The sequence below is a fragment of the Rhineura floridana genome, chromosome 7, assembly GCF_030035675.1.
Source record: "Rhineura floridana isolate rRhiFlo1 chromosome 7, rRhiFlo1.hap2, whole genome shotgun sequence".
NCBI classification, from domain to species: domain Eukaryota; kingdom Metazoa; phylum Chordata; class Lepidosauria; order Squamata; family Rhineuridae; genus Rhineura; species Rhineura floridana.
In genome coordinates, this window is record NC_084486.1 from 135,046,229 (window position 1) to 135,072,729 (window position 26,501).

At 44.6% G+C, this 26,501-nt stretch overlaps 1 protein-coding gene across 2 annotated transcripts; it reads right to left on the reverse strand.

The window, feature by feature from the left end:
* Positions 1–1,329: 1,329 nt before the first annotated feature.
* NCEH1 (neutral cholesterol ester hydrolase 1) lies at positions 1,330–25,262 on the reverse strand. 2 transcript variants are annotated; one of them, XM_061637324.1, is made up of 5 exons: positions 24,958–25,262; positions 10,083–10,311; positions 8,273–8,342; positions 5,406–5,577; positions 1,330–3,044 (listed from the first exon to the last, which is right to left on the reverse strand). In XM_061637324.1, exons 1-5 carry the CDS (start codon positions 25,198–25,200, stop codon positions 2,427–2,429), a joined length of 1,332 nt encoding a protein of 443 aa, XP_061493308.1. In that variant the 5' UTR covers positions 25,201–25,262; the 3' UTR covers positions 1,330–2,426. The 2 variants fall into 2 exon arrangements, with proteins under 2 accessions (XP_061493308.1, XP_061493310.1); XM_061637326.1 differs by lacking the exon at positions 24,958–25,262 and adding an exon at positions 17,078–17,098.
* Between the last annotated feature and the right edge of the window lie 1,239 nt (positions 25,263–26,501).

A 26,501-nucleotide genomic window follows, 5' to 3' on the forward strand; every position in this document is an offset into this window, starting at 1 on the left:
TATGTGTGCAAGCATCTCTTGTCAGAAGCGAGGGACTTAAGGGCTGTGCCTGCTCATCTTGCAAACTGGACAAATGAAGAGCTCACCCTGTCGCAGTAGCAGAACGTTTTAGATATCAGCACAAAGGATTACGGACATGGTACAGAAGAAGAGCTAGATACATTTGTTGACTGACATCCCCATGATCTGAATGGAGGCAAGCATACACAGCAACCTACAGCTAACTGGGGAAGGCTCCGTGGCGCGACCAGGAAGACTCTGGTATTGATGTTTAGACAAAAAGTGGCTGAAAGACTACCATCACAGGATGCTGCCTTTACCAAGTCAGACCACTGATCTATCTATGCCAGTATTGTTTACACCAGGGGTTGCCACCACGGTACCTGCAGGCACCAGTGTGCCCAGCCATGCCTCCTTGGGTACCTGCAAAAGGTCAGTAAATACCCTCTCAAAAAGTCCACAGAGCATGCTGGCACTGGTTTGGCTTCTCCTACATTGGACATGCCCCTTGAAACATCCTCACTTTTCATTGGATCCCAGGATTGGACACCATCTCTCCCATCTGTTTTTAACAGAGGAGCGGTGTAAAGAGTTGCTCTCTGTGAGTGAACATGGCAGGGGCTGATGTAGGTCTACTTTTTTCTCTTTGATGGGGGTCAAGTACGCTCACATGAGTTTGCATTCCTGCCTTTCCCCCCGTTATTTTAGATGTGGCAGCCATTTTGTCTTACATCATGCCCCCATGACAGCCATTTTGTGTTAAGCCATTTTCCCATGGTAACCATTTTGTGACTGGAGCACTCTCAGAGAATTCCAAATACGGCCGTTAACCCAAAAATGTTGACAACCCCAGGTCTATACTGACTAGCTGTGGCTCTCAAGGCTTTCAGACAGGAGTTGTTTTTAGACCTATCTGGAGATGCCAAGGGTTCAATCTGGCATCCTTTGCATGCAAAGCATGTCCTCTAGCCCCTCCCAAGAATCATACCCAAATACCATAAAGCCAGACATCAAACACTACAGTGTTTTGTACAAGAAGATTGCAGCCATGGGACTCTGCTACTTGTTTTCCATTTATACCGGGCCTGAAATACTTGCAACTCATCAAGCCAAACGTAGACCTTTGGAGGTTTGCTGAACCTCCAAAAATGCAAAAGCAGGCAGGCAACAATGAATGATTGGTGGGCTTTCAGAAGTTATAAAGTTCTGGTGGATATGCTGTTTGATACTGTCAATGGTGCAGAAGAGTAGCAGCAGGCCACATTCTTATCTGGTCAACCTTAAACATTCAGGATCCATGACTGCAAGATTGTACAAATGGCAACAGTCAGTAGCTGAAGTCGCATGTATTAGCTGTCAAAACATCTAAATGCACATAATCAGCCATTAAGGACCAGGAATTTGAACAGAACTCTATGAGAGGGATCCATCTAAACAATTCTGCTAGCATAGGACTTTTGGCTCTCCAATGGAACTTCCACTCCCTCACCTTTCCGTGTGTGCCCCCAAACATGTTCTGGGATTTCTCGCAACCCTCCGAAGCAGAATTGGTGTGTGTGTGCAGGGGACGTTCTATTGCAGAGCCAAAAGTGTCTGCACAAGTGGAACTCTTTAGTTGGATGCCACCCTTTACACGTCGCAGAAAGAGATGGTACAATGGACTATACCAGGGGCTCCCAAACTGTGATCTGTGGGCCACCAGTGATCCACTAGCTCCAGTCAGGCGGTCTGTGGCGTGTTGATGGACTTGTGGTTGAAGGTCGGAGAGAGGACATTCATTGCGTTAAGTATTCATATTGACTTTTAATTGTATTTTTATTGCTTCTTTAATTTCTTATATTGTATTTTATTGTCTTCTATGGAATGCAAACTGTAATACAATATAGAAGAATAAAACAATTGCAATTAAAATGCAATTAAAAATCATATAGCATCCAGCACTGCACATTGCAATTGCTACAACAGGCAGAAAAATCAGTAAGTAGTCTGCCAAGACCTTCAGCAATTTTCAAGTGTGGGACATCAAGCAGGGTGAAAAAGTTTGGGAACCACTGGACTGTACCATTTCAGACTACAGATGAGAAAAGCCATATTTATGAGCTCTTCCTTATATTTGGAGGAATACCCCCCCTTGTAAATAGGAAACTAGCACAGCAGGGAGAACACTGGGACAGTCTGAAATGGTACAACCTGGTCTTCCACCTCATTCTGTTGCACATGCAGAGCAGGACCTACTTCCTTGCAGCACATTTAGGGTCAGGGTTCAGGACTACATGAAGACTTTCTCCACAAAAACACAGTCCAAGCAAGTCATAGGTGGCACACACTATACTGTAACAGAAGCTCTCCAATGAGGTCTTCAAAACAGATGGCACAAGACCGCATAAGGAGTACATAGCTCTTGTCTTTAGAGGGGACTCTTTCCTTCATAAGTTTTCACTGAGCCACTTGATATAGCTGTCCCTGGTCTGAAATCCTGCAGAAAAATTGGCCGGCCAAATGGTGAAGATCATGCAGCCATGGAAACAGTCCTCAAAGTGATCAACAGTCACCTCCACTCCAGCTTTCTCTAGCCGTTTGGCATACATTAGCCCATCATCTCTCAGAATATCTATCTCACAAGTCAAGATATAAGTCTTTGGCTGGAGGTGGAAAACCTCTTTCTCAGCGAGCAATGGAGCGGCACGAACATCTAGCAACATGGGCATATCCCGGATTATTTCCACATTTCCTGTTGTGTGTGAGAGAGGTTTGTAGTTCTTTCTGAACCTCGAAGGAAGAAGGAAAGTCCAGTCCAGCCGTTCTCTGAAGGGATTGGCCTGGCTCACATCGAGGGAGGTGTGATTGTTGACCACCATGGCATGGACAAAGTCGTAATTTCCACTGAAGTAGTAGATCCAGAACTTCACCATGACCAAACGGGGAAGGACAGGAGTGACTTCGTTCTGCTGGTATGAGGGGGTATTAAAATCAAACGGCTGAAGGACTGGATAAATTAGAGCCTGAAGTTTAAATCTGGTGGTAGCATTCTCCTCTTGACTCATCTGTGGAAGAAAGGCAGATTAATGAGACAGGATTTAGATGTTGTGTACCCATGGTTCCCAACCTCCCCCCCACAGACCACCTGAAAATTGCTGATGGTCTTTGCAAACCTTATTTTTATTTCTTATATATTGTATTACAATTTGAATTCCATAGAAAACAATAAAATACAATATTAGAAATAAAAGAAGCAGTAAAAATACATCGAACAAAAATCAATATGAACTTTTAATGTGGATGCGCCAAATTCTGTCTTCAACCATGAATCCAACGACATGCCATGGACCATGTGAATGAAGCTCGTGGACTACTGGTGGTCTGTAGACCAGAGTTTGGGAACCCCTGGTGTATGGAGTACCAGCTAGCTAATTTGTAACACAAAGGGAAACCAGGCATAGTTTGTTTCATTTTCTCTATCACCCTCAAAGTAAATTTCACTCTTATAACAATTCTCTAACTGAATCGTCCCAGACTGTACTTTTTGCATTCCATTGCCATATACCTCCAGTTAGGGATGAATGATTCAGCCCCAGTCTGTCCCATTCTGGTTCTGCATGTAGATATCTTACAGTACTTCCCACCCTATTCCTGTTCTTTTTTTTTTTTTAAGGATAATTCTGGGGAAATCCTAAATAAAATGTGCACGTCAAAACAGCCACATGAGGAGGATTTGCAAGGTGAATTGAGGGCTTGCCCCCTTTTTTCTTATTTTCTTTCCTATTTCATACTCTAAATGTGCTTGGAGAGCTTCAAAGGGGCAGCCATTTTGTCGTATCTACAGTGCCCCTTTGTGCAGGAAGTGATGTGTAGTTGATTGCTGCACCATTTTTAACCAGCGCAGCGGAGGTTCAGTGAGACAAATGAGGGGTGGTTCACAGCAAAATCCAGCCTGGATCAAGATTCTCTGACATCCCTATCTCCAACGTTTACATCCTCCCCCTTTACACCAGTGAGTATATATGTACACACGGCAATGGAGGATCACACTCCATGCACCTGATGAAGTGCGCTGTGCTTCATAAAGCTTATGCCATAATAAAAATGTTTCACTTTTAAGATTCTTTCGTGTTTTTGCTGCAATGGACAAACCCTGGTATCCCTCTCATAAAAGAGTGGTTGTGTCAGTGAGCACAAGTAGACTTAATTGCCTCTTGTAAATTATATGGAAAGTCTAAAGCACTTCACAGTTATGCAAACCAAACTTATGTATGTTTATCCTGAAGCTCTAGCCAAGATAACGTATTCACAGGATTGCAGCTAAAAGGTCTTTTTCTTATTTCAATTATCAAGGCCCCTGTGTGGAGAGGTTGGCATCTTGCTAAAGTGACATTTAGAAACCTACTTAATGTGTTGGTTTAGTAGCTATTTATTATTTTTCCTCATCCAACCGCTCCCCAACCTCTTGTCTGATGAAGAGTCCTGGAGAACTCAGACGCTTGCACCATATGTGTTACATCATCCCACCCATGCAATGATTGGATGGAGCATTGAGTGCAGGGGCGGGAGCAGTCGGGTCCCCCACTTGTTGGACTCCTGTCTCCCATCAGCCCCAGCCAGTAGGGCCAATGATCAGAGATGATGGAAGCTGTAGTCCAACATCTTGGAGGCAAAAGGTTCTCCATTCCTGATCTCGTGCTTGGGCATAAGCCTAACATCCAAGCTTGGTGGCAGAGAGGAGCAATGGTGTATGAGAAACTCCATTTACTGGTCCACAGTGGGTGAAGCTGGAAGTGCTGCAGCTTTGACTGCTTGTGTCAGAAGAAATCACAGCAGAGGCTAAGCAGCTCCTTCATTCAGGAGGCAATGTTTTAATTCTGAGCACTTTATTTTTTAACACATTTATGCTCCAGCTTTCCATTAATGATTGGCCCAGAAGGTGGCTTACAATTTGATTCAATTACTAAAATGCTGGCACTAGCCCAAACCCAAAGCTGGTATGATATCCCACATTCCCATATAATGCCTTCCTGACAGAGATGGGGAAACAATTGGCGATTGCAATGGAAAAAAGAAAGGAGGAAGCGATGGGAGATTTTCTTGTGCACTGCAGATCCAGTGTGGTGCCTCCAGATGTTCTTGGCCTCCAGCTCCCATCAGCCCTTGCTAGAAGGACCAATGGTAAGGGCTGATGGGAGTTGTAGTCCCACAACATCTGGAGGGTACCATGTTGGCTATTCCAGGTCTACAGTGACTGACAATAGCTCTCTGGGGTTTCAGGCAGAAATTTGTCTCATCGCCGGCTGCTTGATGCTTTCAACCGGCCATATCAGAGATTGAACCTGGGACTTTCTGCATGCAAAGCATGTGCTCTACCCGCGAGTTATGGTCCCAGCAACTTCTCCATACTTTAGGAACGTACTTACCTCTTGGCAGACAGCGGCAGCTAAGTTTCCTCCGGCACTGTCACCGGAAATGGCAACTCTGCTAGCATCGACGGAATATTGAGCTAGGACTTCAGGGAGCATAAAGTGCTTTGTAGCCCGTAGAACATCGCTGAACTGCACAGGGAAGTGGAAGTCTGGCACCAGCCTGTACCTGCAATAAGCAAGCAATTTTCATCAGAGAAGCTAATGGGGAAGGGCCGTAGCCCAGTGGTAAAGCATCTGCCTTGCATGCAGAAGGCTTCAGGTTCAAGCCCCAGCATCTCCAGGTAGGGTTGGGAATGTCCCCTGCCTGAAACCCTGGAGAGCTGCTGCCAGTCAGTGCAGGCAATACTGAGCCAGAAGGACCGACGGTCTGACTCTGTATAAGGCAGCTCCCTATGTCCCTAAACAGAAGGCTTAAGCTTGATCTATAACACTTGGACCAAGGCTGCAACTCTATCCATTATTCTTTGTGATGGAGTAAGCCTCATTAAATGCAGGGAGGCTTACTTCTGGAATATTTGTGCCTAGGATTGTTGTAAAGCCTACCACTTTAGTTGTTATGGCTCAACTTGGAGATTTCCCTCCTAGACCTCCACTGCCCCATGGTTTTCATGGTTCTTTAAAAGCATAAACAACCCCGGTATCATCACTGGTTCCCTACCAATGTCCAGCAGCCAGAGGGGAATGATGGGCATCTTCTGGGAGGAACCTGATGTCATTGGGAATCCAATTCCCATCAGCCTCACCCAGCATGGTCATTGACGATGGGAGATGTAGTCTAGCAGCACATGGAGGGCCACCCCTCGTTCTACAGACTACTCCCAGTTTGCATGAGGAAAGATGATTATGCAGGGTTCTAAATCACCGAGGGGATCTTGAGAAGCAGGCAGGGACCACTGAATCCAATGCGCAGAGGCCTCCTGAAGGGTCCTCTGAGTTGATACCTGATGAAGAATCCACGGAACTGTTAGAGGAGGAGCTGGAGCTGCCCCACAGTCCTCAACAGCGCCAACGCCAAAAGATTTGGGTCCAGACCAATGAACAATGGCACAATATGTGCCTTCCAGTTGCTAGAAACAACACAGGTCTCTGCAGGGCTGGCACCAGGCATGATTGGGCCCTTGGGCACCAGCCTGCCCCAGGCTCGCCCTGCTCGCGTGTCCCACCTACCTCTCGCATTGTGTACTCTCATGTGAATAACATGTGCGCTGCCTGCCATCAACCAAGATGGCAGTGGGGTCCTCAGTCCCTTAAGGGAACCCCCACTGCCATCTTGGTTGATGGCAGCCCATGTGCGCACAGTGTCCATGGCATTCACAGCTATGGGAGAGGTAGGTGGAGGGGTGGCATGCATGCATGCTTATTGAAGACCACACACAGTCTGTATTGGGGTATGTGCCTGGGAGCTCCCTTTCCACAATCCACAGCAGAGTTGGGAGATGCCACTGCTGCGGATTGCAGAACGGGAGCTATAGCCTCCCACCTTAAGGAGGGGCCCTTGGCCAGGGCCTGACTTGGCCGCCCTCTGGCACCAGCCCTGGATCTTTGGCTCCTAGTTCCAGCTTCTGGGTGTCCCTCCTTGCTGAACTTCCTGTGATCTTGACCATGGACTGTTTCTTTACCTTGCTTCTGGGTCACGTTTTGGACCTAGACTGATTTGCTGTGCTTGACCTTGGCTTGTTGAAACTCTAGTCCCCGAGGGCATCCCCTGCAGCATGACAGAAGCCAACATGACTGGAGCAGTGAGGGCAAACAACTAAACAGGGCTGTGCATGGCTTTTAGGTGGAGATTTTGCTGAAGGTAGCCTCTCACAACGTCAGAAGTCTTACACTTTCATTTGTCATTCACACATAAAGCCACTAGAGGGCATTGGCTGCCTTGAGCAAGATGAAACTGAAATGAACGAGAGTCTGGGAAATAAATTGGTATTTTCTTAATAGGTTACAGTATTTTATGTAAACAGCTTAGAGGTTTATTTACTTCTGATCAAGTGGTCTATGAATCTTGTTAAAAAATAAAACAAACAATAAACAATTAAAAATCTGATTAAAAAAATCTAGATATGTTAATATCTAGTTAAAAATATTGTCCTGAAAACAACAAATATACAAGGTTAATGAATGAACTAATTAAGCATGAGATCCTTGAGGGACCAAATCTGGCAACTACTTCTCCTTGTGGGGTTTCTTCAAGGAGATGATCATCCATCATTATAGTTAAGTTGCTATTTTGCTACTGGATTCCAGTGGGAATAATGCTATCATAGAAGAAAGGGGGGGGGAGAAGAAGACCCTATTATCAGAACTTTTTTTTGCATAATCAGTTACTAAAAATTTTTTAGGGGGTGGAGGAGGAAGAAAATAAAATAAGGGGCATTAAAAAAAGTAAATTGTACACAAGAACATATGCACTGTTCTAGTTACTATTATCATGGGGCTGCAAAATTCAGCCTCCATATTTCCTTTGCTATAATGCTTGCATGACAATTTCATCTGAGCCCCATCTGCACTTTCCATTTAAGGCAGTATCATATCACTTTACACAGTCATGTTCCCTGCCCCACAGAATCCTGGGAATGGTAGTCTGTTTAGGGTGCTGAAAATTGTTGGGAGACCCCTATTTCCCTCACAGAGCTACAATTCCCAGAGTTCCCTGGGAAGAGGGATTGGTTGTTAAACCACTCCTCTGGCAGGAATCTAACATAGTAGCTCCACCCCACCCAGTGAGCCGCTTCTGCCTAAATCTTTCATATGTATGTGTAGTATAGTAACTTATGTGCTCTTCCCAACTACGGAGCTTTTCAAACATTTAAAATTACATTAGATTGCTAGTTCATTTTATGATTGGATCATGATCTACTCACTCGATTGAAAGAACTACAGCATCCAAAGATTCAGCCATAATCAAGCAAAGATTATTATAGTAACCTCCTCCTGGAATAAGAGAGAGGACCAATTATTTACTTATCCATTTTGGGATTTCTATATCACCTTTTAACAAATGGTCACAGAGCAGTCTACAAATTAAAAATATTATCAATGCATAGTATAAAACATTAAATGAATTGGGGGAGAAATCAACAATAAGGACACATGATGTAATTAGATGAACTGTATAAAGTCTCAAAAGAGATCCCTCCCCAGCCAGTTTTTCATGAAAAACATTCCAAATATGGAAAACGCAAGAAAATAGATTGGATTTATGATTTCACAATACAGGGCAATTGCACACATCTAGGTTTTAATCCTTTAAATCAGTAGTCGGGACCTGAGGCCCTCTGTCTATTGCTGGGCTTCCAAGTCCTATTAGCCCTAGCCAGCATGACCAGTGGTGAGAGATGATGGCTATACTTATACAGAGATGTGCCTATACCCTTGAGATACTCATCTGTCATTTTGAGATAGCGACTACCTGGCGTAATGAAGCAAATGACAGTCTTTGATAGGCATCCTGACAGGTTAAGTCATCGGCATGCTTACATTTTTTCGATGGTAAAATGTTTTTCAGTCTTTTGTGTAATGCAAGGTCACAGTTGCAAAGGAAAGCTAGGAGGGCCTTTTCTTTTAAGCTGTGAACATGTGAACTAGCATATCACAAATAGGACCTAATAAGCAATTTTTAATGTCAGTGACACTTCTTTCAGCCACCGCAATCATGAAAATTGCTGCCAACAGATCCACCATCATTCACACACCATTTTTCTAGACATGTATCTGGAAAAGAGCTGTAGGCTCAGGGGAAAGGCATCGGCTTTGCATGCACAAGGACCTAGGTTCAATCCCCAGCATCTCAAGGTAGGGCTGGAGTGCCAGTGCCACTCAGCATAGATAACACTAAGCTAGATGGATCAATGATCTGGTTTGGTATAAGGCTGCTTCCTGTGTAATGTGGTTACCAATTCATTGGGGAAGGGCTGTAGCTCTCAGTGTTAGAACATCTGCTTTAGATGCAGAAGATCCCAGGTTCATATCTAGGCAGGGCTGGGAGAGACCCCTGCTTGAAACCCTAGAGAGCTGCTGCCAGTCAGTGTAGACAGTACTGAGCTAGATGGACCAATAGTCTGACATGCCATGAGACTGCTTTGTATTTGCAATCCCGAAGACACTCAGAAGTCTTTGCATATACTAACCACCATTACTTCTCTCCAGGGAGCAGGCATAGATACCTCTTTCGGCCACATGCACACCATACATTGAAAGCAGAATTACACCACTTTCACAGTCCCCCAAGGAATTCTGGAAACCGCAGGAACTGTTTGTTAAGGGTGCTGAGAATTGTTACGAGACCTCCGTTTGCCTCACAGAGCCACAGTTCTCAGAGTGGTTTGACAGGTGATCCTTCTTCCCAAAGAACTCTGGGAATTACAGCTCTGGGAGATGTACAGAGGTGTCCTAACAACTCTCAGCACCCTTCAGAAATGACACTTCCTAGGATTCTCTGTGGGGGAATTTTCATGACAGATGCTCTTGGAGGTCGTTGATTCATAGGGTCGCCATAAGTCGCAATCGACTTGGAGGCACATAACAACAACAAAGCGGTATAAGAGTGATGGAAAAGTGCACGCAGATGGAGCCAGGAAAACATCTGTGAGTTATCTAGAGACCACAAGACAGAAACGGGGAAAGAACACAGTAAAAAGAAGAGAACACATAACAGCAATCCAGGCTACATACTTGCACTTGCCAAGGCCCATCCTCCTCCATGGATGTAGACCACGCTGCGCCTTAGCTTTGCTTCCCCTTGCACCAAAGGTTCAAACACTCGGACCTCCACCCCATCAAACTGAGTATCTGTTATCTTCACGCTTTCTGAGGACTGGGGACTCAGCTTGTCAAATGAGCCAATCATGAGGTTCAAGATTCTCAGGTGATGGCCAAGTCCCAGGTAATGAGCCAGGTTGCACTAGGAGAAAAACAGCAGCAGAAAACAAGATTGCAAAAAGGATGTGAGAGAAAAAAAGAAACCACGTAAGCTCAAGAACACACATTGCTTTTTGTGCCTTTCTGTTTGTTCTAAAGTAATAGGACTGCCAAAGTTTAAAAGCAAAACTGAACCTGTCTGGTTTGTATGCGTGTTTACTTCCTCTATCATTCTTAAGCACCCAGGTGTCACAGGCGTGGGGAACTTTTGGCCTTCTGGATGTTGCCAAACTACAACTCCCATCAGCCCCAGCAAGCATGGCCAATGGCCAGAGATGATGGCTACACCTATACAGAGACTGTAGTTCAGCAACATTTGAAGGGCCAAAGGCTCCCCAATACTGCGATACTCACTTACCTGGGAGTAAGTCCCTTGGAGACTTACTTTTGAGTAGACCGTATAGGATTGCATGATTAATTTTTCCTGCTGCAGCAACAGATCAGGTTACAAAAATATAACTAAAACAGGAGTAGGCAGCCTTTCAGATATTGTTGGACTACAGCTCCCAGCATCCCTCACCACTGCCATGCTGGCTGGGAATGATGAAGTTGGGGTCCAACAACATCCAGAGGGCGAAAGGTTCCCCATCCCTGCTCTAAAGCAGGGCTGGCAAATCCATGGCCCAAACCAAGCAACCTGGGTCTACTGATTGCTACAAACTGGCCAGGGACAGCCAGGGAATGCATAAGCTGCAAGGATAGCCAATGTGGTGCCTGCCAGGTCTTGTTGGGTTGCAACTCCTATCATCCCTGACCATTGGTCATGCTGGCTGAGGCTGACTGTTGTTGTTATATGCCTTCAAGTCGATTAAGACTTATGGCGACCCTATTAAGCTAGCAACAAGAGCCCAGGGTGGCTTTTTTGGATATATTCATAGGGTTTTCATGGTAAGAGGTATTCAGAGGTGGTTTACCATTGCCTTCCTCTAAGCCACCCTTTCCCAACCAGTGTGCCTCCAGATGTTGTCGGACCACAACTCCCATCAGCCTCAGCCAGCATTGCCAATGGTCAGGAAAGATGGGAATTGTGGTCCAACAACATCTGGAGGCACACTGGTTGGGAAAGGCTGCTCTAAGCCTACAGCACCTGGTATTCCCAGGCGGTCTCCCATCCAAGTACTAACCAGGCCTGACCCTGCTTAGCTTCCGAGATCAGACGAGATCGGGCGTGCATTTATTCCAAGTACTTGCAAGCTGTTTGATTCTGTATAAGGCAGCTTTCTTATGCTCCTATGATTTCTGCAACTCAAGCCACTCTTAAAAATGCAGCTACAGAGGCTAGTTGAAAGCACGCCCCCCCAAGCGGCTTACAACAAATAATTAGTTTCAGATACACAACAGGATGAATTAGTGTCATAAACATCATAGGGACTCTCTCCTGGAGATGTTTCCAGTGCCTGAATGCTCTTCTTCTCCCTCTGATGGCAGCTGGTAGCCAAGAAACAGACAAGCTACAAGTGCTGGTTGGCTTGTGAAGCTGAGCCAGCGCTGCAGGGAAAGGCCATAGCTCAGTGTAGAGCACATGCTTTACATGCAAAAGGTCCCAGGCTCAATCCTCAGAATCTCCAGGTAGGGCTGAGAGAGACTCCTGTCTGGAGTCCTGGAGTGTTGCTATCAGTCAATGTAGGCAATACTGACCCAGAGGAACCAGTGGTCTGACTCTGAATAATGCGGCGTCTTATGTTCGGATGATTTGGCTTGGCAAAAGGAAAAGAGGGGCAGACCTGATTTGAGCAGCATGCATTATTATCCCTGCCCTTTCACAGTAAGGCATAGTTTGCTTGTAGATCATGCGTCATGGTGATGTGCAAACCACACACACACTTGATAGAAATTCTAAGCAACCTACAAATGTCAAGAAACAAGAAGCAGAGGGTGGTATTTAGTGCTACTCCTGCCCAGAGTAGACCCACTGAAGTTAATGGGCAGGACTATCTCAGGTTCATTAATTTCAGTGGGTCTGGTCCGAGTAGAACTTAGCTAAATGCAGCCCAGATGTTAAAAGCTCTCCACAATTAACACACATCTAGTTTAAAATTGCCAGCCAGCGTAGACAAAATTACTGGGCTAGATGGACCAGTGATGTGGGTTGGTATTATGTTCCTTCTTATGTTCCTACGATTTCTGCAGTTCAAAAGAGCAGCTACGGACACTAATTGAAAGGATGACAACCCTATTCTTGCCGGCCTTGAAATTTAGAGGCTGGGAGAGAGAGACTGTGGTACAATGATAGAATGTATGGAATACAAGGTCTGAGAGTGAAAACAGGGCACAGTGCCTGAACGGGTTCCCCTCCCCCCAAAAGAGAGTGAGAGGAGAAATAGGGCAGAGAAGAGAACCTTTAGCAGAGATTTTGTAATGCATCAGAGGGTCAGTGGCCAATCAATTGGAAAACAACTTAAAGGTCATATTATAATTCCTAGTTCCATTAAAAACCAAAGGTCTGAATAATTGTGGTATGTTCTTTACAAAAAGCAATGCATGATGGCTGTAGATCTGAGCAACAAAATACAACTCTTCTAACATAGGGCCAAGTCACACAAATGTTTGGAGGCTCTTCTATGGTGACCTTGGCTAACTCATCACAAAAGAGATATGGCAGAGCAATTGTCTGAATACTGTGCTAAGCCCCAGTGCCAATTTGGGACACCACCATAAAAGCTTTGCGATCTTCCTGCTGCTCGTAGCAAGAACGTTAATGACAAAGAATTGGCAGAATCCCCATGTGACAGGCTGGAAAGGGATTTATGTGAATCATATAAAAAGGCAACAACTAAGACTGTTCATAGGTTATCGGGAGGAAGCCCCAGTGAAAACTGTGGGACCACTTTCTAAATAAAAGTGCATGGTATCAGGGTGCAACATTAAACTAGGACCATTAGTCTGTGCTAGCAACTTCTGTGCACGCGCATTTGCGTGTGAAGAAACCTTTTTTTGTCCAATGTCCATGTTGTCCACATAAAGTAATGGCTGGGTTCTAACATAATATTAAACTATGATTGAGCAATACATGAACAAACCTCGGGCTTCTGCACTCTCTCCTCCTTGGAAGCCTTCACTTCCACTTTCAATTAAGCACAGGTTAGTGTAACATCTGAACCTGGTGCCAGCAGGCAGCCAGGTCAGGCACTGGCTGAGGGCCCCTGTGGCTGAGGCTAGGAGGGTGCAGCTCCTGCTCAACAATCCACGTCAGCATTGGGGTGCGGTCACAAATCATGCCCTGACACTGGCTGGATCGTGGTCCACCCTCTTAGGCAACACCTCCCCATGCAGCCAGTGCCAGCTTAAATAAATCCAGCCAGCTGCATGGGGGAGGTGCTGAGGGCCTGCTGCACTCTTGTGCCAGCCCTGATCTAAACACTAAACTGTGGTTAATCTTAATCGCAGTTTATTGAAAACAAGCCAACTTCATAACCCATTAATTGAATAAGGTTTGTTTCCCTAAAATTTAAAGGCCTAAATCATAGTTAAGCCTAACCACAGCTTGTTTGGGTCCAGACCCAACACTAAACTGTGATTAGCTGAAAATGTAAGTGAAACCTCCTAATCTTCCACATGAAATTCTGCTGAGGGCCACAGGTTGCCCATCTCTGCACTACGCCATAGGTTTGAATGCAGCCAACGTCTTCATGATTTTAGAGATGCCCTAAACCTGTTCAGGCGCTGATTACCAAAGGGAACACTCAACCTGGTAGGCCTCTCAGGTAGATCTCAACTCCCCTTCTTCCCAAACATGGATCAGAAAATGGACAATTAAGAAACCTTTGCAGAATTTAGTCTACACCGTGACAGGTATATTGGGAGTCTTAAGAACCTAAGGAGTGCTTGTTGGATCAGACCAAAGGTCCTTCAAACTCCAGCATCCTATTTCTCACTGTAGCCAATAAGGTGCTTCTGGGAAGCCCTCAAGTAGGACATGAAGGCAACAGCCTCCCTGGCAGCTCCTCCCTAGCAACTGAAGGCCAATCTGGATGCGATATTCAACCCATCATTGGGAACCACACCACGATTTTATTTATTTATTTATATATTTATTATTGGATTTATATCCCGCCCTTCCTCCCAGCAAGAGCCCAGGGCAAACACTAGGAGATGGGACAGGGGACACAGGTAGGAAGGAAGGAAAGGACTAACTTGTCCTTGCATGCTACTATTAATTAAGAAAAGAATAAAACTTGGCCACATCTGCACCATACATTTAAAGCACTATTATGGTTATTTATTTATTTATTTATTTCATTTGTATACCACCCCATAACCGAAGCTCTCTGTGCTGTTTACAACAATTAAAAACATTAAAAACAAATATACAAATTTAAAAACAATTAAAAAAACACATGCTAAAATGCCTGGGAGAAGAGGAAAGTCTTAACCTGGCGCTGAAAAAATAACAGTGTTGGCCCCAGGCACACCTTGTCAGGGAGATCATTCCATAATTTGGGGGCCACCAATGAGAAGGCCCTCTCCTTTGTTACCAGCTTCCCAGCTTCCCTCGGAGTAGGCACCCAGAGGAGGCCCTTGGATGTTGAGCATAGTGTACAGGTGGGTTCGTGTCTGGAGAGGCGTTCCATCAGGTATTGTGGTCCCAAGCCACGTAAGGCTTTATAGGTTAAAACCAGCACCTTGAATCAAGGTTGGAAACATACAGGCAGCCAATGTGGGCGGGCCAAAATTGGTTTTAAATGTTCGAACCGTCTGGTCCCTGTTACCAATCTGGTCGCTGCATTTTGCACAAGCTGCAGTTTCTAAACCATCTTCAAAGGCAGCCCCACACAGAGCGCATTGCAGTAATTTAACTTGGAGGTTACCAGAGCATGGACAACTGAAGCCAGGTTATCCTCGTCCAGATAGGGGCGTAGCTGGGCCACCAACCAAAGTTGGTAGAAGGCACTCCGTGCCACTGAGGCTACCTGAGCCTCAAGTGACAGAGATGGTTGTAGGAGAACCCCCAAGCTATGAAGCTGCTCCTTCAGGGGGAGTGCAACCCCATCCAGGACAGGTTGGACATCCACCATCCACTGTAACAGTCATGGTTTCCCCCAAAGAATCCTGGGAACTGTGGTTTGTTAAGGGTGCTGAGAGTTGTTAGGAAACCCCTATTCCCCTGCTAATATCTTTCTCAGTGGTTCCCAAACTTTTCTCCCCTGCGGACCACTTAATGATTTTTCTGCTTGGCAGTTGTAAGGCGTTAAAGTAGGTATCTTTAATTGCAGAGCTTGGAAAAGTTACTTTTTTGAACTACAACTCCCATCAGCCCAATCCAGTGGCCATGCTGGCTGGGACTGATGGGAGTTGTAGTTCAAAAAAGTAACTTTTCCAAGCTCTGTTTAATTGTATATGTATTGTGTATTTTATTTCTTATATTGTATCTTATTGTATTACAATTTGAATTCCACAGAATTCAAATTGTAACTGTTCTTCACAGACGCACCATGGACCACCTGAATGAGGTTCATGGAGCAATGGTGGTCCATGGACCAGTTTGGGAACCCCTGACCTAGAAGATAAATTTGGAAGATTTAGCCCTCCCCAAGCACCTCAAGAGTAGACTTTTGCAATTGTCACAACTGTTGCTGTTTAAACAACAAACCCTCAGATTAGTGTATGAAAGGTCAGTATTATCATATGATACAAGATATATTTCTTGCTTTTGAAAGAATAAAAAAATGTTTTGTGCAATTTGTAAGGCTAGACAGTTTCAGCAGAGCTGGGTGATTTTTGCCCTCAATCAAACCCTTAGGGAGAATGTATTGGGACAAACTGTAGCGAGATGAAAACACATTCAGAAATAGGTGAAAGTTCAGTGGCCACATTTCAAGAAATTTAAAACCAACTGGCACCGTCCAGAGGCAGCAGGGAAAGGAGTCAAGCTTTACAGAAGTATCAATTATTAGCAAGATGTGCTACATGGAAGGGCAACATTACAGTAGCTGTATAAACAGGTTTGTATTTTTTTAAAAAAGAAGCTTGAGTTTTAGACAGGAGCGGGCAGACTTTCAGGCTTTCTGTCTCGTCTTTCCTAGAATCCTAAGATTCACTTAACAAAGCCTGGGTCAAGAGATACACACCCAGAATTAAAGAATTCCAAGCCCGGGGAATTTGCTAAATGTAAGAAGGGGCCTGCTGCATCAGACCAAAGACTCATCCAGTCCAGTTCTCTGTTCTCCCAGCGGTCAGCCAGATGCCCATTATGGGAAGCGTGCAGGCAGGACCCAAGGCGCAAGAGCACTCTCCCTGCCTGCAATTCCCTGCAACTGGTTTTCAGTGGCATTGCATTGTCTACAAGGACCGGCAGTTGCTTTCCAGGTTTTCAGACAACAAAAACCTGGAGAGACCTACCTGGGGATGCCAGGGATCTAACCCGATACCTTCTGTAAGTACTGTGTTACAGTCTTCTTCATGGTTCAGACAGCATTTCTAAGGAGACTTTGTAATTCCTGTTGTGAACTCACTGATTTTGTGTGAGTATTGCTATAAACAATTAAGTGGACCACAAGAGTGGCTGTATACCATAGCCAGCATGGATTTTTTTTGCATTCTGCCATGTTAAATTGAAAATACCCCCCATGACATTATGTCGCTTCCCATAAGCTCATTTCAAAACAAAATCTTACAAAACATTGTACATTACTACTATTACTATACAATATTAATACTAAATATATTAATACTAAATTATTGCCGCCCTGGGCTCCTGCTGGGAGGAAGGGCGGGATATAAATCAAATAATAAATAAATAAATTTATTACCTGCTGTTCACCCAGGAGAAAGACTTATTGAATTCTGTGAAGCCAATAATTTGTTTCTTGCAAACACATTGTTTGAGCAACCAAAAAGACGATTGTACACATGGACATCACCAAATGGTCAATATAGGAATCAAATTGATTATATAATTGGTAGCAGAAGTTGGAGAAGTTCCATTCTTTCTGCGAAAACAAGACCAGGAGCAGACTGTGGTATAGATCATGAAGTGGTAATATCTAAAATCAGAGTAACGGTAAAGAAGAACAAAGCAACCATAATGCCAAAATACAATTTAAATAACATCCCAGAAGAATATAAAGATCAAATAAGGAACAGGTTTGAGGCTTTAAACTTAGTTGATAAAGAAGCAGAAGAACTACAGATTGAAGTCAGAGACATTATCAGGGAAGAATGCAAAAAGACAATACCTCTAATTAAAAAGAGAAAGACCACAACGGATGACTGATGAAACCCTTAAAATGGTTAAAGAAAGAAGGAAAGCAAAAGCAAGAGGAGACAGAAACACGGTCAGAACCCTAAATGCAACAATACAGCGACTAGTACATAGGGACAAAGAGAACTATTACAACAGTTATTGTATAGAAATAGAGGACAACAAAAAAGGTAGAACAAGAGCCCTATTCCAAAAGATTAGAGAAATTAAAGGGAAATTTAAGCCAAGAGTAAGGATGGTGAATAATCAACAGGGGAACACACTGATCGACCAAGATGAAATAAAAGGAAGATGGAAGCAATACATTGCTGTATAAAAGAGATGCAAGGATGACAGATTCATTCACAGAGGAACTGTATGATGAAGAACCAGAAATTTCAGAATACGAGGTGAAAGCTGCCCTTAAAATATTTGGAAGAAACGAATCACCAGGAACAGATGGCATACCAATACAGTTGCTTCAAGTTACTGAGACTGAATCTGTCCAAATTTTGACAAAAATGTGTCAACAAATATGGAAAATGAAACAATGGCCCACAGACTGGAAGCATTCAATGTACATCCCAATTCCAAAAAAGAGGATCCCAGGGAATGCAGTAATTATTGAACTATTGCCTTAATATCCCATGCAAGTAATGTAATACTCAAGATCCTACAACAAAGGCTCTTACCATATATGGAGCAAGAAATGTCATATGTCCAAGCTGGATCTAGAAAAGGAAGAGGTACCTGAGATCATATCACAAACATATGTTGGATAGTGGAACGGAGCAAGGAATTTCAGAAGAAAATCACCCTGTGCTTTATAGATTATAGCAAAGCTTTGACTGTAGATCATGAAAAACTATGGAATGTTTTAAAAGAAATGGGGGGGGGCACAGCATCTGATTGTCCTGATGTGCAACCTATACTCTGGACAAGAGGCTACTGTAAGGACAGAATATGGAGAAACCCATTGGATCCCAATTGGAAAGGATGTGAGACAGGGGTATATTTTATCACCCTATTTATTTAATCTATAAGCAGAACATATCATATGGAAAGTGGGACTGAACCATGATGAAGGAGGTGTGAAAACTGCAGGGAGAAATATCAATAATTTAAGATATGCAGATGATACCATACTACTAGCAGAAACCAGTAATGATTTGAAACTAATGCGGTTGAAAGTTAAAGAGGAAAGCACAAAAGCAGGACTGAACGTCAAGAAGACTAAAGTAATGACAACAGAAGATTTATGTAACTTTAAAGTTGACAATGAGGACATTGAACTTGTCAAGGGTTATCAATACCTTGGCACAGTCCTTAACCAAAATGGGGACAATAGTCAAGAAATCAGAAGAAGGCTGGGGAGGGCAGCTATGACAGAACTAGAAAAAGTCCTCAAATGCAAAGATGTATCACTGAACACTAAAGTCAAGATCATTCAGACCATGGTATTCCTGATCTCTATGTAAGTATGTGAAAGTTGGCCAAGTGAAAAAAGCGGATAAGAAAAAAATCAGCTCATTTGAAATGAGGTGTTGAGGAGAACTTTGCAGATACCATGGACTGCAAAAAAACAAATAATTGAACTACCACTAGAAGCTAAAATGATGAAACTGAGGTTATCATACTTTGGATAATGAGAAGACATGATTCACTAGAAAAGACAATAATGCTGGGAAAAACAGAAGGGAGTAGAAAAAGAGGAAGACCAAACAAGAGTCCATAAAGGAAGCCACAGACCTGAACTTACAATATCTGAACAGGGTGGTTTATAACACATGCTATTGGAGGTTGCTGATTCATAGGATCGCCAAAAGTCGTAATCAACTTGAAGGCACTTAACAACAACAATCCTTCTGGAGGGTTCCTTTGCCTGCAAAGTTCATCCATTTATGTGGTTTTTTTTTAAAGCCATAGCAGATTTAAGATTCCCCATTATAGTCAATATGGCTGAAACAGAGCTTCATATTTAACAGGTCGGATATGCACTTGAATACTGAATCCAATTGGAACCAGAAAGAGAGAGCAGATCTGACTGGGTTGTTCCCAAGCACTACAGATATAAGATGAATCTTGTTGCTGATGTTCAAGAGCGTGGTTCACGACAGATGCTATTGGAGGTCACTGATTCATGGGGTTGCCATAAGTCGTAATCGACTTGAAGGCACACAACAACAACTTCACCCAGAGGTCCCAGGGCATGTTACAACAAAATTTAGAAAATTATGGTTAAGAACTGGTGTCTGTTCAGCTTCTCTTTATACATAACAGATTGGTTGCTAGGAGTACCAGTTCCATTGAACTGGCCCAACAGCCTTGTCCTTTTCCCTTCCAATGGCAGAAACGCCAGCAATTAAGTGGTACATAAATGCAGATAATAAATAAATACATACATACAGCAGGTGGAGAGACTAAAAATGTGCGTACGTGTGATGATTTTATCTAGCAACCTGGCGAATTAGTTTATGCTTTTTCTCAATGGACTCATACAGCCTTTCCCAACCTGGTGCCTTCCAGTTGTTTTGGACTACAGCACCCATCACCCTTCACCATTGACTACGTTCCCTGGGGCTGATAGGAGTTGTAGTCCAAAACAACTGGAGGGCACAAAGTTGGGGAAAGCTGGGCTAATGAAGCTTGGTATCCCACCTGCTCACACATGCACATGCACCCCCACCCCACCCCCTGCGTAGGGCCTGGTTGAGATACACAGCAGAATTAGATTTGCACCACTTCAAACAGCAGGTATAGGATGCAGTTTCTGAATGCTCTACCATGTAAAATACTCTGTGCAAGCAAAGAACAAACGTCATGGAGAAATGTTCTAGCCTAAGCCCCCTTTCTTCTGTGTTGGTATTCTATATCCTGGGAGCTTTTAATCATTCAAAAATGTGACACTCCTCCACCTGCAGTCCAAATTGGAGCATTCCAGTCTACCACCTATTTTGCAGCATTTGTAGGCCAGGCCTAAGTTTCTGGCCCAACAAAAGTCTGGCTTTCCAAAAGCGATGACAGCAACAACAAAACACCTTCTATGCCTGATTGCATAGGATCAGTTAGGAACATAGGAAGCTGCCTTATACCAACTCAGACCATTGCCCCATCTAGCTCAGTACTGTCTACACGGACTGGCAGCAGTTCTCCAAGGTTTCAGACAGAGATCTCTCCCAGTCCTACCTGGAGATGCCGGGGATTGAACCAGGGACCTTTCACATGCAAGAGTTGCTCTACCACTGAGCTACAGCCCCACCCCTGCTGACCTATGGTCCTTCCCTAGTTCTCACCACAGAGGAGTAAGCAAATTATGCTGTACAGCATAATTATGCTAGCTAAAACGATGACTAGAGAAATCCATGGAGGATGAGGTATGCCTGGCGCTGATGCTGCTATCCTTTCGGTGCCAGGTGAAAACCTTTTTATACTCCCAGGCATTTTAAAGTGTATTTTAAATTGTATTTTATAGTGTATTTTATCAGTATTTTCATTATTGTTGTATTTTGACGTTGTTGGTTCTTTGTTATTGTTTGTTTTGATCTTTGATTTTGTTATACTTATTGTATTTATATATTGTGCTTGTTTTATCTCTTATGTACACCGCCCAGAGAGCCTTTTTGGCTTAGGGCGGTATATAAATTAAATAAATAAATAAATAAATGGCACGTCTATTAATGGCTATTAATTCACGAAGGATAGGTCGAATAATGACTTGGCATCTGTAACCAAAACAGGTGCCTTCACTGTACTGTTTTCAGCGCCCACCAAAAACTTTTTTGTTTAGCCAAGCCTACCCAGATATGACATGTATTTTAGTATGTGATTTTATTTTATAATGTATATTTTAAGCTGCTGATTTTCTTTACATTTTGAATTGTTTTAGGCCAACTTGCTTTTAACTTCTGACTTTTATTGATAATGTTAATGCATACAGTAGGGCCCCACTCATAAAGCAGGTTAGGTTCCAGACCCCCGCCGGAAAGCGAAAACTGCTGAAAAGCGGATCAGCTGTAGTGCGGGGGCCTGGAACCTAACCCGCTGATCGCACCATAGAAGGAGAAGATCAGATCTTCCCTCCTTGGGCGCAATCAGCTCAAGCAGGAGTCTGATTGCACCAGAAGAGAAGATTGGCTGTAGCGAGCTACAGCTGATCTTTCCCTCCCCGAGGAGGATAAGATTGTTGGAAGTGGGGCAAGAGCAACTCCTGTTTTGTTCTTTTGTTTAAGCTCCAGAAGGAAGATAGAGTTAGGGTCCTCCAGATGGATAGGCTTTGTTTACCTTTTACCTGTGATGCTCTGACTGACTTCCTTCTGTCGCTAGACTGTGACACCTTTAGGGAAGCTTACCTGCCCCTCCTCCTTCTGCCCTTTCCATTCCTTTGTCCTCTGGCTGTCTGGGAGAGAGGAGACATCCCTTTGTCTCTGCTCTCTCTCCAAGCATGGGGCTAACTCCTACACCTGGGCGTTATGCCTCCAACTTAGCTAGTCAGTTAGAACTAGGTATGCCTTTTCTATCTACTATGTATTTCTATAAATAAAGTAGCTTTTCTTATTTTACTAAGTCTCCAGTCTCAGTGATGCTGATGCATGGTAAAAGCCCGCTTTCTTAGGCAAACGCACGCACACGCTGGCACACTCGCATTTCAACATCTGCTGTTACTCTCTTCTGCTGTGGTGCTGCTTTTAAACGAAATTAAGCAACACAACTACACACAGTGCAACAAAGATCAGCTGATCTTCCCCTCCTCTGGAGCGATCAGCTGGAGTGCGGGGAGCTCCAGCACCCCCTGCAGCTGATCACCCTGCTGGTGCCGTATTAATGGAACACCGAAAAGCGGGGTGCCAAAAAGCAGGGCCCTCCTGTATTTTATATTTTGTGTGAACCACATAGGTTTTTACAATTAACCTGTATGCAAATTCTGTTAAAATAAAATAAATACTTCAGGAAGTGGTAAGCTAACCCTACTGCATTTGAGGGTCCTCCTGCTGGGTGGGGCTCTGAACTTCTGCCCCAAGTCAAAATTAATACTACTACTACTAATAATAATAAAAATTGCAATATCAGTACAGTTCACACGGGAGAGTAGTCAGGCCTTATCATCACAGCATGCAAACTAAGGATGTGACCTTTCTGGCTACATACAACAGATGTCCTTCTTGGCACACTGTAGGCCATGGCTGGGGAACCTGTGCCCCTCCAGATGTTGTTGGACTCCAACTCCCATCAGCCCCAGCCAGCATGGCCATTGGTCCAGGATGATGGGAGCTGTAGTTCAACATTTGGAGGGTCACATTCTCCATTCCTGTTGTGGGGGGAAGCCTAGATGGGGTGGAAAAAGCTTTTTCAGAAAAGGTTTTTGTGCCATTGCTGATCTTCTCACTGATGGGCTCCCAAGGAACCCCAGCATTCCCTGGAACAGAGCTTGCAAAGTACAGAGGTATCAGAATGAAAATTTGCATTCCAAGGGCACACACTTTAAACCTGAACACCACAGTCTGACATCCATTTCCGAGGAGACCAGGTATGATGCAAACCCCAGTTGTTATCTGACAGAGTTTTATTGTTTGCCTGGATTATTGTGTTGGCAGGCCACCTAGCCTACCACTTAAATAAATAAATGGCAGTGCAAATGCACCTTACTCATGCAAGTCTGGAAGGAAAGCATGCTTTAGAATGGGAAACTAGATGACAAAGAAGATCTGCAGACCTTTCAATGTGAATACTCTGTATACTTCCTCATGCTGAAGTATGGAGGGCGGCCATAAGAGATGTCTTTCTGGCAGCCCCCCCCCCAGTGTGGCACAGACTTGCCTGCTGCCTATGCTAATGTCTTTCTAGTGCCAAACCTCTTTTTATTTTCCCAGGGTTTTCAACAGTGCTTTAACATCATCTGATATCTTGCTAGTATTGCTTACCAATATTAACTATTCCAGTACTTGACTTTGCCATGTGCTGGCTGGGGCTGATGGGAGTTGTAGTCCATAACTGCAGGGAGTCCTGGGGCGCACCTGGTTGGTGAAGGCTATTTATTTATTTATTTATTGCATTTATATACAGCCCCATAACCGAAGCTCTCTGGGTTGTTTACAGTAACTTAGGTAATGGTTGGTGTGTTTTCCCCTATGAGATCTTTCAGCTCTCTGCATTTCTGGCTTTGGTTTTTATTTTTCTATCCATGTCTTTATTGCCTAATTGCATATTACCTAGAGAAGCCTGGTTATGGAGCAACTCAGCAATACAATAAGGAAATAAAAATACTCAGCTAAAAAAGTCACCTTCCCAAAATACAAGTCAAGAAAGGTCAATTCCCCCCCTCCCAATTAGGTCATTTCTAAATAATGCCCATCCCGGAGAGGTGACAGAAGGGATAGTGAACCTGTGTCACCTCTCCCTTTTGCTGGATTCCAAGTCGGATCAGCCCCAGCCATCACGGCTATTGATCAGGGATGATGGGAGTTGTAGCGCAACAACACAGGAAGCGGCCTTATACCGACTCAGACCATCCCTCCACCTAGCTCAGTATTTTCTGCGCCAACAGGCAGCGACTCTCCAGGATTCCACACAGAGGCCTTTCCTTCCCAGCCCTACCTGGAGACGCGGGGGATTGAACCAGGGACCTTCTGCATGCAAAGCAGATGTTCTACCCCTGTGTTAGGGAAGGCCACAGGTTCTCCAGCCTTGAACTTAAAGAAAGAAGAGCCCTTATTTTCATTATCGAATCAGGGCGGCGCCTCCACGAGCCACATGCCCTGCAGCTGATCCGACAAGGGAGGCTGGGGCCGGGCTGAGAGAAAAGGCTACAAAAGCAGAAGGACTGAAGCGTCCGCTCCGACGGCGAGGCAAGCAAGACTGTGGTTTTCGCAGCGCTGAAAGGCTGCCTGCCGCTTTGAAGGGCTGAACGGCTCCGCTGCTCCGTCTTAGCCGTCCTCAGGAAAAGGCGGCGGGTGTGCGTGTGGAGGAAGGGGAGCGCCACCCGTTTTAAAAAGGATGTGCTGAAATACTGAGGAATAAATAAATAAATGAAAACCAGGGAAGCGCCAGTTTCTTGATTACGCACAGGGCACACACAAAGATGCACGCCACGCGTCTCCGGATGCTCGCGGCAACACGAGCGTGGGCTCAGCATCGCGTCGAAGTCTGCGAAATAAGACGCCTGAAAGCCATTTAAAAAAGCAAAAAACACTACACGGAGGATTCCTGTATAACTTAAGATATAGATTATATATGCTCTGTTTTAAGCGCTCATCGCAGGGGCGGAAACGGTCGCCGCAAGCCGAGGGAGGTGACGATCGCCGGCGGAGGGCAAGACAATCCGCCCCGCACGGATCCGCACATCGGCTGCCGTCATCTCCCCAGATGGCTTCCAGAAGGGAGAGATGGAAAGAAGGGAGCCACCCAGTTGGGGGGGGAAGAGGGGGGTCCCTCCTTACGCACACCCCTCCTTACCGTTTGCTGAGCGAGCCTGAAAGAAGCATCCAGCAGCATGAGCCGCCACGGCTCCGAGACGGTGCTTGGCAAAGGCAAGTAGACATAATAGGCTGTCAGCGCCAGCAGCCCGGCGAAGAGCACGGCGGCGGACTTCATGGGGATGCCTGCGCTCGGAGCCTCGCCTCGCCTCGCCTCGGGCTTTTGAAAAGAGTGACTTTTTTGCGGCAAAGGTTGCCCGCAGACCCCATTCAAGGGTTTCATAACCTTCACAAGCCAATCAGAGGGGAAAGCCAGGAGAGGAAGTCCGTCCCCTTCGAGCCCTCGTGTCCCTGCAATTGTTTTCGTTGAGGCCGCTGTTTGGGCTCAGCCGCGCACAGAGACCCCTAGGGGTCGACCAGGCGCGGTGCACCCCCGTAAAAGGTGCTCATCCGAAATTGGTGTGTTAAAAGTCCCATGAAAACGATGACTAAGGTTGCAATCCAATCTGTCTACTCAGAAGTAGCTCCGTTGGGTTCAATGGGACCTTCTCCCAGGGAAGTGTGCACTGGAGTGCAAGCCTAAGGCTGTGTACGTACCATGCCTGAAAAGCACATGGCTTCCCCCAAAGAATCCTGGGAACTGTAGTTTATCCCTCTCAGAGCTACAATTCCCAGAACCCTTGGCAAACTACCATACCCAGGATTCTTTGGGGGAAGCCATGTGCTATAAATGTACTTTAACATTCTCAGGCTATTGATTATGCAGATCTTCAGTCTAAAGCCAGGCAGATTACTCCTATCTCTATTTCTTTCTCTTGCATAGCGGTGGGGAGCTGGATTTGGCCACGTCCGATTCTTGTCTCCACACACACACACACACACACACACACACACACACACACACACTTCTGCCTGCCAAGTTTTGACAGGTGGGCGGGGTCAGAATAAAAGTGCAAAGACCAACCTCACCATGCGATTAGGCTACACTGAAACTTGCCTCCAGAATCATGAATTTCCAAGAGTCTGACGCAGCAATGGGTAAAGGCAACTACACGTAAAAGGCAATCGCAGATTCACTTTAGTACTAGTTTCGTCTTCATTTTTGTCATACTGGATTTGAAGCAAGGTTGTAGCATCAGCGAGAGCAGTAAGGAAAGAATTCCTGGCCCCTCCATTCCGCCAGGCTGTTTATCCCTCCAATCGCTTCCATTGCTGGTGTATGAGTGGAGCTTATTTACTCCCAGAGACACTTAGGGGTATCTGGCCCACAGCTCACAGAACTCTGCTCTAATGTCAAGCTCTAGTCTTTGTGTCATCCAAAGCAATTGTTTGATGTGTTTCTCTTTTGGATTTTAATGTTTCGAGTACCAAAGGCTTAGAGATTTTTTTACAATCCAGTGCCATATACATTTTGTTAATAAAATAAAATAAAATAAAAAAAGCACTGACCAAACTGTCTACCTTAGATTTGCTTAGCCACTAATTCTGTTCTTAAAATAAAAGCAATCTGTGGCTAAGGGTTGCTTCATACAAACAAGTGCTTATTTTCTTAATGTGTTACTGCACATGGATACATGCCTGCTA

Coding starts and splice junctions, on each gene's coding strand:
- NCEH1 (XM_061637324.1), bottom strand. CDS start 25,200: ATGAAACCCTTGAATGGGGTCTGCGGGCAACCTTTGCCGCAAAAAAGT. Junction 10,312..24,957: donor TCAGGCTCGCTCAGCAAACG/GTAAGGAGGGGT, acceptor TTTTTCTCCTAG/TGCAACCTGGCTCATTACCT. Junction 3,045..5,405: donor CTGCCGCTGTCTGCCAAGAG/GTAAGTACGTTC, acceptor TTTCTTCCACAG/ATGAGTCAAGAGGAGAATGC.